General features: G+C 34.9%; 2 protein-coding genes across 4 annotated transcripts in view; both read right to left on the bottom strand.

Annotated features, from left to right (window-relative positions):
* The window catches only part of LOC129768843 (uncharacterized), a 539,752-nt gene that overhangs the window by 314,915 nt on the left and 211,625 nt on the right, over positions 1-13,212 (bottom strand). For all 3 annotated transcript variants that reach the window (XM_055770771.1, XM_055770770.1, XM_055770772.1), the window contains exon 2: positions 7,957-8,096. The gene's annotated coding sequence lies outside the window, so the exon portion shown is untranslated. The remainder of the gene's footprint in view (positions 1-7,956; positions 8,097-13,212) is intronic.
* LOC129766882 (uncharacterized) overlaps positions 6,944-13,212 on the bottom strand; it is a 28,655-nt gene continuing 22,386 nt past the window's right edge. Inside the window, exons 3-4 of the mRNA XM_055767483.1 lie at positions 7,957-8,096; positions 6,944-6,997 (exon numbers count right to left, since the gene is read on the bottom strand). Of these exons, the coding sequence (XP_055623458.1) occupies positions 6,944-6,997; positions 7,957-8,096 (194 nt within the window). The remainder of the gene's footprint in view (positions 6,998-7,956; positions 8,097-13,212) is intronic.

Below are 13,212 nucleotides of genomic sequence, written 5' to 3'. Positions count from 1 at the left end.
TAGGAAATAATGAAAGATTTTTATCGCTTATAATTTGACTATTTTTCATAGATCGCAAAAATATTTACATCAATTAATTGGAAATATTCTTATGTATCCTTCACAATAAGAAGCTAATCGTACTAAATCGTTCGATTGACTCAATTTGTGCTCCACGAATAGTACCGACCAAAAAGGGCAACTACAGCAACAGCGAAATACAATTCGAATACATCAATACTCCTGAGAAAACAAACGTAGTTATTCATCGTGCATATCATTCTTTTCAAATTTTATATTAAAAATAAGACAAAGAAAGCCAACACACGTACGAACCAGCGATCTATTGTCTGCTTTCCTTTTTTGTTCTAATGTCGCTAGTACATACGTTGGAGCCTGAAGAGAAACGAAACATTGCGTCGTAAGCCCCACTGTACAAGAAAGCTGTACAACTAGTCAATTCGTATAGGAGAACTGCAACCCGATCCAGCACACAGTGATATAATGGTGATGATGGTATGCACTAAGCGTGCATTTGCAATATGGACATAAATGTCGACATATGACAGCTTGTTCTTGCGAGAACAAAAATAAATCCTTCCCTAACAACAGGGCGCTTTTCAAGGCCACCGAAGAATTTACTAAAAAAAAATTTTCGCAATTCGCTATGCAACAGTTTGATGTATTCTGAAGTAATATCCGAAATGATAAATTGCAGATTGATTTTTATGATTTATTTGCCGTTGATTGAATTTATGAGATTTTTTGGTCTTTCTGGTGGTAGGTGACATTACGATTGATCATTCAATTTTTCGCGAATTTGTGCGATTTTTCCGCCTTCAAAGTGGCGTTGTAATTTTAAGTTTCATATAACTTTTGAGCCACTACCAAATTATGCATCTTAGCACACTCCCAAAAATGAAAGTTCGAACAATTTTTTGGAAAGGGCAAACTTCTCTATGTTTATATTATAAATCGACATAGCTCGAACATAGCAACTCTTAAATTAATGGGTTCATTGAACGACTTATAGGATACTATTGTTTACATTATTAAATTAAAATCGAAGTGTAACACTGAAAACTAAAATGCATTTTTAAAATTTCATTTCGAAGACAAAGGGTCATTAAAAAACTGTTTTTGCTACGAATCGTCGCAAAAATAGTCGTATGTATAAATAAATTTTTCCAACAACAACTTTTTAGTTTTATTGTGAAACTTTTACAAAAAATTTAACTATATGTGAGCTTTGAGAAATTGTTTGAATTTTGATGAGAAATCGTCAAAAACATCACAATTGATGGCTAACACTGGAAAATATGTATTTCAAAAATTGTTATAAGAATTCAATTCTCTTAAAACGGTCATTTCAGAAATAGTTCGAATGAGCCAACAAATAAGACCAATAAATATACTTGATATAATATACGAATGAGCCAACAAATAAGACCAATAAATATACTTGACTACAAGTTGTTGCAAAAGGCAAATCGCAAATGGAGGAAAAATATTCTTCAACAATTTTTTTTTTGCATTTTACACTTTTTTTTTATGAAATTGAAAACAATCTCCAACTACGATTCTTAACTTTTTTTGCACTTTTTCAAAGATTGATGTAACTTGAAAAAGGCAATTCAACAAAAAAAACCTTTGAGTGACTTCTGGAAAATTGTATGAATTTTCCTTAAAAAATTATTAAAAAATATAAGGTTGGTGTCAAAGACACGACCGCATACGACTACGAAATTATTGCCCACGAGAATGGACATTACAGAAATTTAAGAATAAACTCTTTCGTACAAAAAGCACCGACAACAGCCAACGAATGAAGGGTAGCACTGAGTGAGGGGCGCGAACGCTTCGCAAAGCAATAAGAAACCAATTCGATAAAATTGTCAAATTAACACGCAACATTGATATGTACTGTTGATTGCTTGCTGTCAAGAACAACGCTCTAACTCTGAACTTATTAAATATCCAAGTAGTTTTTTTAATATTTCTCAGCAAAATTACAACGCTTCATTAAAAACTGTTTTCCAATACAATGATCCATAGATTGTGTTATGCGGTACCTTTCGCAGAATGGCAACAGAAAATCTGGATCGAACCAGTTGTGTGGTGCAGTATTTCCGGTCATATGGTGCAGTGTTAGTTCTCTGCATTTGGATTTCGAGCGATCGATTTACATCTGATTAACAGTGGAATATAAAAATCTCCCTTCGTAAGTTTCTCATTTTTTGATGGAACGGGCAGGTAAGCGTAGAAATGGACAAACTAAATGTATGGGAATGTTTCCAGTTTTCATCAACTCAAACCATTTATAGACTAGGGGATTGTAATGTATAACATAACAAACAAATCTTGAAAAATCGATTGGTATGCAAATCAACAAAATCCGTTCACGACAAAAAAAATTATTAACGTTAATATTAATTAAAAAAAAGTTACCTGTTTTCTGCTTTGGCACCTTTCTTTCAAAGATCTGATCCTACATCAAACATGTATTTAAGAAGAACTATGGTTAAAAATGAAAGGTAATATATATGGCCGCCGGTTGTCATATAAAGGATGGCATATGAAAGAAAAATAAGTTTTTGTAACAACATCTTTTTTACCTTTTTACGCTTTTTTATACATCAGTATAACTCTTCTTCTTCTTCTTTTTCAATGGTACTATCGTTACTAGAGGAACTACGCTGTCTCAACCTATTTTTATTTGTGTCATTTTATTATTGCTTAGTTGAGATTCCTATGCCTCGGATATTTTTCTGGCAGCAGATGGTTGATTGATAATTCAGTTTTGCTCTTGCGTGAACAATACACAAACTGGCCATATGTCGCAATTTGTTTCCCTATGTCAATGCGCGAAAATTGTTTCATTTAATCAATACAAACAAATGATTACTAAGCCAACGGTAGTCCCACGTCAACCTTGCGGTTATATCATAGATATAAACCACACTTTTTTATTACAGTTAATGCAGTATTAAAAATATCTTTCAAAATTAGTTATCCCCTAATTTGGGAAACATCAATTGTTTTGACGAGTGACAACAGCGAACTGTTTCCGTGTTGTTTGGGTACAAGAATGTGATACCGTCGAGGGGGGTGAAAATAGGTCAAAAGGTAGGTAGTTTTCGAACTTTTTGTTGAATAACTATCGTAAATTAGAGTAAAACACAATTTTGATTACGTAGTTACACTCGTAAGTGTTCAAGGAATTGTTGAATAATATTAATTTTTCACTGAACTACGATTAAATGAAAGTTGACCCAATTTCACCCCTTAGAGGGGGTGACAATGGGTCGAAGTAGGGAATATTACTTTCTATTAGGAATTGTGTTTAGAAATAAATTTCAAAATAATTTCAAGATAATTTAACAACATGTAAGTATCTTGAATGATTATTTGAGTTAAGAAAATAGAGTCAATTCACCTAGAAGTGCGATGGAAATGTTTATATACAGTCATTCCATGTCAAACCAATATAGTGGTTCTCAGATTTTCGTGAAAAGTGGTAGTTTTGTTCTTTATCCCAAAACTTTGAACCGGATTTTTTATCATTAGGCTGATCATTTCCATTTTAGGGTTGCCCAAAAAATCATTTTTTCCCATTTTTTGGAAAAAAATGGGTTTTTTGGATTCATAACTTTTGAACTACTGTACCGAAAAATTCCAACATCTACATATCGAATTAAATAGGTGACCATTGCCATTTTAGGGTGGCCCGAAAGATAATTTTTTTCTAATTTTTTCCAAAAATTCCTTTTTTTTAAACTCGCAACTTTTGAACTATTGCACCGATTCAGATGATCGATATATCAAATTAAAGCCAATTTGCTCTTTTCGGAAAATATTATACTTGCAGAAATTTTGGATTTCGGTCTTGTAATTATTGATTGTATTTTATTTATAGTTTACATTGTCTCGGGACCAAGGGCGCTATATTTTTTATATTTTTTCTTGAAAGCTTAATTTTTGACGTAGGACTACGTCTTTCATTTCTATACCGGGGTGTAAAATCAAAGTTTCGAAAACGAAAGCGTTACGCCGGAGACCGAGATTTTGAGCGTTAATAGCTCCTAAACAACTGAACGAAATGGTATGATAAACACTTCATTCGAAAGATAAAATGTCTACGCGTTCTATACTTGTTACTTTTTGATCCAAAAACTTGTTTCAATAGTCTTAAAATTGCTTTCAAAACAGGCTATTGAAATCACCAATCGGTATATAAGCGAGCGCCGCTCGGAAATCCACTCAGTTCTAATTGAACAGCGATTGGAGCATGTTGTCGCTGTTGTGGTGAAGCTCTTCGTTTATCATGAAAGCGCGAATGAACGGTGTCACCAAGAGCCTGTTTGTGCACCTTAGGCCAGAAGGGAATCCATCAGGAGGAGAGTGATGCCACAAACGGTTCCCCGGGAAGACATCGCTACACACACATACACGCGCGTAATTATTTCCGTTTGGATGCCATCCAGCATCGAGAAAGTTCCGGAAAGATCTAATCATTTCTGGAATATAATCTGCCAGTTCCTCTGGGAATTTAAAAATACATTCATGTGAAAGAGTTTATTTTAATGTTTTCTATCCATGTAACACTGTGACCAAATATTTTTCAATCAAGTGCTATTAACAGGTGGTTATCGAGTTAGTATTAACTACTGGTGGACTTCCAGTATCGAGGAAAATGTGGAAATATCTAATCGTTGTTGGAAAATAATCTGCCAGTTCCCCTTGGAATTGAAAATTGCATTCAAGCGAAAGAGTTTATTTTAATGTTTTCTATCCATAAAATATCCATTTAATACATTTGGGTTTGTGATTTGTCAATCAAGTACAGTTAGCAGGAAAGCTTCTGAAGATTATTCTTCAGAACAAGGTTTTTCGTATCCTATATTGGATGCATAAAACCTTGTGCCTCCAACGTAACGCTCTCGTTTTCGAAGTCCCCCAAATATTCATTTATTCATTCATTCAGAATGGATTTAGATTCAACTTCAAACAAATGATCTCTAAATCAACGATAGTCCTACGTCACCCTTGCGGTTATACCATAGATATAACCCACTTCCTGTTTTTTTAGATAACATATCCTAAATCCAGAGATGTGTTATTTTGTGTTGTGAGTTGTGATTTTTCAAAATTAACCGATGATACGAAAAATCATTTTTCCTCTTTTTTTTTTTTCCAAAAATGACTATTTTTAAAATCATAACTTTATAACTACCAAGCCGATTCAGATGATGGATATACCAATTTGAAGCCACATAAAATACCACATATGCATAAACATTGGATTGTAGTCGCATAAATGTTGTCCAGTCGCATAGGAATATTGAACGAAAACTGAAAACATGTTAACTTTGCAAAATCACTCGAAAACGAAAAAAACACCTCTCTGATATTCGGATATGTAATTTTAAAAAATCTCAGCTTTCACGAAAAAATTTAAAAAATGGTGACCATAGTTCCGAAGCCGTATAGCTATGAAAAACAATTGCAATCAACAGTTACGAAAACAAGATCTGTTTTTTTTTCAAGTGTAATGTTTTTTTAAACAAAACTAGCTCATTGGCTTTAATTTGATATATCGATCATCTAAATCTGTCCTGTAGTTCAAAAGTTATGATTTATTGAAATGAATTATTAAATAATAACTATTTGTACTACAGGTAAGTATTATGCATTGGAAGTTGTGGAAATATGTCTCCTATTAAACGGCTCACAACTTTCAAAAATATTCGCAATATTTGTCAAGATATTACTAATAGTAACATTCTCAGAATTGTGCTGTGCAGGTGCAAAGTCAAATGAGCATTGACTCAACAACCAGAACTCTTGCTCTCTTTGTTTCACTTTTACTTATCAGGATCATAACATTTCTTGATGAATGCCCAATGGTTATGTCCGAAAGACGTTATGCGGTGTGAATATTTTTGACGAAAGTAAATTTTATCCGACATTGAAGGTAGTTTTTTCTAAAAACAAGTCTACGCATGAATTTACTCACTAATTCATTAAGATTTCAAACAACTTCAAATATTCGAAGGCAAAATCGCAATCGAACCGGATTGTTGTTGCCGCCAGCGTATAGAGAACGCGAATCTCTGTCCAAATTTATTCAGTTGGTAACTTAGAAACCGAAAAAATCAGTTCGTGCAATTAATCGCGATATTAATAAAATGTGTTGAATTAAATCGAGGTGACTTACGAGGAAAAGGGCGGCTGGGGGAGGTGGTCTAAAACTCGATTTTTTTGCGTTACGTAATTTGTGGACGGCGCCCATGATACGCCGCAATCGCAAACGGGGGTTTGACCTAATATAGCAGTTTTAAGCACATGTCATAGTAGTTTTTCAACATGACAATGCTCGATCACTTATAACTAAATCAGTGAGAAACTACCAATTTTTGCTTTTGATTATCACTTTGGTTCCGTTTGATAGCGTCGTCGAGCCGCACTCTATTTCTTACGAAGAATACTCAAAAATGAATCGACTGTCGACTGTATCCCGTTTATTCCTACCAGAAAGATACAAAAAGTAAAGACTTCTGCTGGTCGGTACTTTGAATGATATGTTTGAAGTTAGTCACTTACTTTCACATGAAATTTAAATTGTTCAGGAATCTAATACAGCAGTGACTCCTTGAAAATGGCCTTCTGGTTTAGAATCGATACAACGATACAACATTGCGCTTATTTATGAACAGCAGCTTTCCACCCACTTTGTACGAAGCCATCCCCACCTAACTCAAGCTAACGTAATTCAACTGACTAAGTTCTGAAAGCTCTTCGTCCCACCCGATAGTTATACCACTGTGCTTGCGAATCCGGTCACGTCCTTCCGTGCCAGGGCACCATCGAAAAGTAACCCAATCCGCGCGCATAAAACATGAAGCTTCATAAAAATTTCAAATCAGTGCGGGAAATCGTATAAATTTCTAAATAAAAACGGCTATCAGCCAAGCTTTGATCTTCCAATACGCGGGAAAGCGGTTTCCGCTTTCACCCACTGCAAACGGGACAAACTTTCGCAAGATCAGAAAACTGTGCAGCGGTGTGACCCGGGTGGCACGGAAGGACATGGCCGGAATTGCCAAACAGTTTCCGGGAATGATACAATCTCCGCTTCGATATAATCTGGATCGTTTTGCAAGTTTTTTTTTCTCTTTCTCCTTAGTTTCGTTTTGGTGTCTTTCAGTCGATTTCCAAATAATCGAGCAGCTTCGAGCTGAAAATCAGAAATGCGCGACTTTGCAAAGCGCTTAGCTACGTGTTCACCTCGTCATAACTTCACGTCCGCCTGCGCCCACGCCAATAAAAATGAAGAGAAGCCTTTAATCATCCGTTTGATAGCTTTTAATAAATAGTAATAAAACGTGTTAACGCGTTGCTCAAAGCGAGAATAAACGTAAAATCCGCGCTAAATCTAGCATTTGGGCACACCCGGGTGGGTTTGGAATTCCAGACTTGCGTGCATCCGTGTCTATCCACCAAAACCAGCCGGCTCGGGAGCCAATGATGGTTAACAGTACACACAATTTGAGAGCTTTTATCGAATTTTTAACTGCGCACATACAACCGGGTCGTTAAAGTGAGGTCAGGAATTTCAAGCCATGGCCAAAGGAATAGGCGAATTTTTACACGATGATGGCGCCGGAGAAGCTCACGGAATGCGAAAATAGATACGGGTTTTATGGGAAGAAGCGTACTTATTCCAGCCTTGTTAGGAGGAATGTTTCTCTACCGTCGTACATTTTATTAACTAATGAAAAGAATAAGTTTAAAATTCTTATTTTTTTTCAAAATAATTTATTCTTGAATCTGCCAAATCGAAACGCTGCGATAAAACAAATCACAACTGGGATTACTGCCAAGAAAATATCCCCCGGTAGTTGTTGTTGCTGACAAAAACAGTAAAATGGTTCATAATTTACTAGCCAAAATAGAAGATAGTGTGTTCCAACTTACCGTATATTTCTCCTTCGTCTTGCACGGCGCGGCGTCGTCCTCTTCGTTTTGGTATGTCCTAAAAAAGTATCGTAAATTCGTTGCTCCCTGCCGTTGTCGCCCGTGTGTTGTTACTGTTGTTAAATGTTTGATGGCAGAACCTGTAAGGAAGCCAAGAAAAAAAAAGAATGATAAATATTATTTTTTTTACTTAGCTCAGCTACTAAGAACTAATTTTCTATTGGATGTTTGCGTACGGATGAAAAGTGGTTTGTATCCTCCTAAACAGAGGAAGCACGAAGTATTGATTCAGAAATTGATAATCCGATTAACTATTCCTTTCATGACGAACCATTATTGTAGGTTGTGGGATTAGCAATGACATGAAGTATTTATTTTGACATCACAAGCCGGGATAAGACGTAAAAAAGATTGAAAACGAAAAGCAAATTGGTTACTTAAAAGAGATCGGTATAATACGCTCCTGCCGAATCAACAAGGCACTTGGATTTCTCTAAAATAGGCAAGAATATAAATGCAAGTGTTATCCTTAGAGTTAATGAAGGTATCTTATTGTGACACTTGTGACATGCTTTTAAAAACTAATAAAAATAACGTTCTCTCGAAGCAGTTTCAAGGATAATTTTCGACGTTAATTTGCTGAAAGAGAGCTGAGAGAAGCAGGAAAAACTAAATCTGGAATTTATTCCTGAAATATGAATACTGATTCAAGAACGAAAAATCTGGAAACCTATAATAACATCTGAAATCTGAAATCGGAGTCCTCATCCAACATGAAATTTAAATCTAGAAATGTGAGCTTATAAGTCGTTCATAGTCACTAATTTTTTTTATAGAAACGGAATCTCGAAAGGGGAATTTAATTCTGGATTTCAGCTACAATATAAATACAGCAGAACGCCGATTATCCGTGGAATAGTCTGGCAAAGCCAGCGCGGATAATTAAAATTGCGGATAACGCAACTGTTGTTATCATCATTGTCTTAAATGATGACAAAAAATTACCAAAAAATCACGACTGAAAGTGAAGTTCAAACACGAAAAAAATATATTTAAGCATGAAAACTATGTTTTATCAATAGGGTGCCAATGAATGTATGGGAAAATATCGACCCTAAAATTTCAAAAAGTTACCCTATACAAAATTTACCACCACGAAAAAAACACCCTATACCAAATATCAGCTCAATCGTACTTAAGGGAGAGTGGCGCAAAGCGGTCAATGTTTGAGTTTTTTTTTTTAAATCGAAAAATCGCCCAAAGGGGGAAATCAGGGTTATCGAAAAAAAAATTGATGCCAAATGTCTTAAAATTGCATGAAACGTCGAGATCTAGTGTCATCTCGGAAAAAAAATATCAAAAATCGACATTCTGGACCCTTTTTCGGAGTACGAGACGAAACATATGGTTTTAAGTGCCAATAAAAATAATTATCTCCATTTTTCATTCCGAGCTTGTTGCAAAATGTTGATTCGCACGATAATTGTTTATTGTTTATTGTTTTACAATTCATCCATCGGGCTTCAAGGTCTACATGAATACTACACTTAAACTACATTTAAAATTCGATCACGGAAAACTTTACAGCTCACATTGAAATCAAACAAATAATAAAAAGAATTAGAAAGAACACACATAGATAAAACTGGTTCGTGCTGAGTATAATCTGTTCGGTGTGGTGGAAGTCGAAGGAAACTCCGCTGTCTGAGTGGTAGTGGTACAACGTTAATATTGATTCGAGCGAGAATCCATGGGGCATCGATCTAGCCAAGAAGAAGTTTTCCGACGAATGTGGCTTTAATTATGTTCCGTCTCTTCTCCAGTGTATCCATTCCCAGCAGACGGCATCGGCTTTCATGCGATGGGAGCTCATTTGGGTTTTGCCAAGGCAGAAATCTCAATGCGTACCTCAAAAACTTCGATTCTATTCTCCCAATCCTTTCGATCCATACCCTGCGAAAGGGACTCCATACTACAACCGCTGTTTCCAATGTGGACCGGACTAAACTAAAATATAGATGAACCCTAAGTTGCGGTTGGCTTTTTTGATGACATAGTCATAATGTTCACGGAAGTTTAGCTCTGAGTCCAGCATTACACCGAGGTCCTTCACAACGCGTGTCCTTTCCAATGGTTCATTCCCTATGCGGTAGGTCCAGATAATAGGGGTTTTCTAGGGGTATAGGTATAGGTATAGGGGTATACCCTATGTAAAATATTAGCTCATTCGAACTTCATTAATTAGTGTTGCAGACGTTAAAACTTGAGTTTTTTCAAAACCGAAAAATCACCGGAAATCGGGGGTTTAAATTTTTTTTTTGATGCCAAATGTCTTAAAATTGCATGACACATCGAGACTTACAGTTATCTAAATTTTTTTTTGTCAGAAATCGAGTTTTCAGACGAAAAAACGACCAAGCGCCAAAAACACAATTTTTTTTCGAGATAACAGTAAATCTCGAATCTCGTTTAAAAAAAATTCAAATTTTTACGTCTGTGACACTAATGAATGAAGTTCGAATGAGCTAATATTTTGCAAAGGCTATATTATCGTGCAAATAAACATTTCGCAGCAAGTTCCGAATGAAAAACCGAGATAACAATTTTTATTGTCACCCAAAACCATACGTTTCGTTTCGTATTCCAAAAAAAAAAGTCCGAGAGTGTCGAGTTTTGACGAAAAAAAATTTCGAAATCACACTAGATCTCGACGTTTCATGCAATTTTAAGACATTTGGCATCAACATTTTTTTTCGAAACCCCCGATTTCCTTTACTCCTTCCTTGGGTGATTTTTCGATTTTCAAAAACTCAAACTTTTACCGCTTTGCGCCACTCTCCCTTAAGTCCGTTTGAGCTAATATTTGTCATAGAGTGTTTTTTCGAGGTGGTGAACATGTTTTATGAGGTAACTTTTTGAAATTAGAGATGATAATTTTCATTGGTACCCTATTTATCAAAATAGCAATCACTAAACTATCCATCTATAAGCTCGTTTACATCATTGTTCAGATAATGTGAAAGCCAACTTCAAAACAGAAGAGCAAGAGTCTACCATTCACTGACAAATTTGGAGAAGGTCATTAGAATTACTATGGGCCTTATTCCAGAAAACGAACGAGCAATTCTCGCGTAACATTTGAAAAGGTCCTATGTAACATTCACATCAACTCGAGAAAAAGGAAGTTAAAGGCCGGAACATTGTTCCGCGAATTGTTTCAAAACGAAACGATCTTTATCACTACGTTAACCACTGGCAATCAATAACAACTCTTAAAAACCAATCGTGACTGTCGAGCGAAAAATGTTACATTGGACGATTTGACTGACCACTTTGTACATTGCACAATGCACAATGCACTATGGTCCAGGAGGTGCATTTAAGTGGAAATTAGCATCTAGAGCTCGACAGTGATTCTCTGGACAAAAATTGTCTTCGACAAAGTTGTTACATATAATAGAGCGCTCATTTCTAAGTTATCAAAAATAGGGTGACCAAAATTGTCGATGAAATGAAAAATCTAACTTTCTTATCTTTATAGATAGAGGTAAACATAGTTCGACAATATTGTAGCCCAGGTTATTTTAAGTAACTTTGTGGAACAATATTTCTTTCTATCTCTTCAAATAACCGATATAACGTTTTTTCTCTAGGTTGAGTTAGGGTTACCATGAAAAAGAAAGGTTTTTTTGCTCTAACTTTTATATGTAAAATTCTACATCAAAACTGTCTTCGAATGACTTTTAGAGCTTTCCAATCCACGCATTTTACGGTGCATAACTTGAATGTATCTCAATTCTACTCAAAGTTATTGATGTTTTTTCCCCGAAAACACGACCTTTTCATTTGCTAGTCGTTCTTTTTGGGGCAAACATAATAAAAAAATATTGATGACATTTTAAAGAGCACATTTGATTCTACATAAGGTGTAACTTCCAAAAGAGTGTTATTTTTTGTATTTGAGTAAATTAAATTTGAAATTATGAGTTTTTGCATATAAATGAACAAGTTGCAATATTTAAATGCATCTTCTATATTTCGTCCACCGAAAAAGGAAATCAACAATGTGTCTTCTTTGAACCTCCATGTTGAGTGGCTATAAGACTGAACTGAAGTGATGCTGCTTTAAAGTCTACGCTTACTATATGCATTTAAAATTTGCAACTTGTTCATTTATACCCAAAACAAATTTAATTTACTCAAATACAAAAAATAACACTCTTTTGAAAGTTTCACCTTATGTAGAGTCAAATGTGCTCTTTGAAATGCTATCAAAATTTTTTTTATTATGTTTGCCCCAAAAAGAACGACAAGCAAATGAAAAGGTCGTGTTTTCGGGGAAAAAAACATCAATAACTTTGAGTAGAATTGAGATACATACAAGTTATGCACCGTAAAATGCGTGGATTGGAAAGCTCTAAAAGTCATTCGAAGACAGTTTTGATGTAGAATTTTACATATAAAAGTTAGAGCAAAAAAACCTTTTTTTTCATGGTAACCCTAACTCAACCTAGAGAAAAAACGTTATATCGGTTATTTGAAGAGATAGAAAGAAATATTGTTCCACAAAGTTACTTAAAATAACCAGAGCTATAATATTGTCGAACTATGTTTACCTCTATCTATAAAGATAAGAAAATTAGACTTTTTATTTCATCGTAAATTTTGGTCACCCTATTTTTGATAACATAAAAATGAGCGCTCTATTATATGTAACAACTTTGTCGAAGACAGTTTTTGTCTAGAGAATCACTGTCGAGCTCTAGATGCTAATTTCCACTTAAATGCACCTCCTGGACCATAGTGCAATGGTCCAGGAGATGCATTTAAGTGGAAATTAGCATTTAGAGCTTGACAGTTATTCTCTAGACAAAAACTGTCTTAGACAAAGTTGTTACTCATGATAGAGCGCTCGTTTTTATGTTGTCAAAAATAGGGTGACCAAAACTGTCAATGAAATAAAAAATCTAACTTTCTTATCTTTATAGATAGAGGTAAACATAGTTCGACAATGTTGTAGCTCCAATTATTTGAGACATCTTTGTAGAACAAAGTTTTTCTCTATATCTTGAAATAAGATCTTGTCAATATCTCAACTTTACAACTTTACTCAAAAACACGCTCTTTTCATTTGTTTGCCATTCTTTCTGGGGCAAACATAAAAAATGTTTGTTGACGGAATTTGAAAGAGCATATTTCACTCTATATAATATGTGATTTTCAAAACTATGTTATTTTTTTGTGTTTGAGTAAATT

The sequence above is a fragment of the Toxorhynchites rutilus genome, chromosome 2 (assembly GCF_029784135.1).
Source record: "Toxorhynchites rutilus septentrionalis strain SRP chromosome 2, ASM2978413v1, whole genome shotgun sequence".
NCBI classification, from domain to species: domain Eukaryota; kingdom Metazoa; phylum Arthropoda; class Insecta; order Diptera; family Culicidae; genus Toxorhynchites; species Toxorhynchites rutilus.
This window is presented reverse-complemented; position numbering and strand designations above follow the sequence as displayed.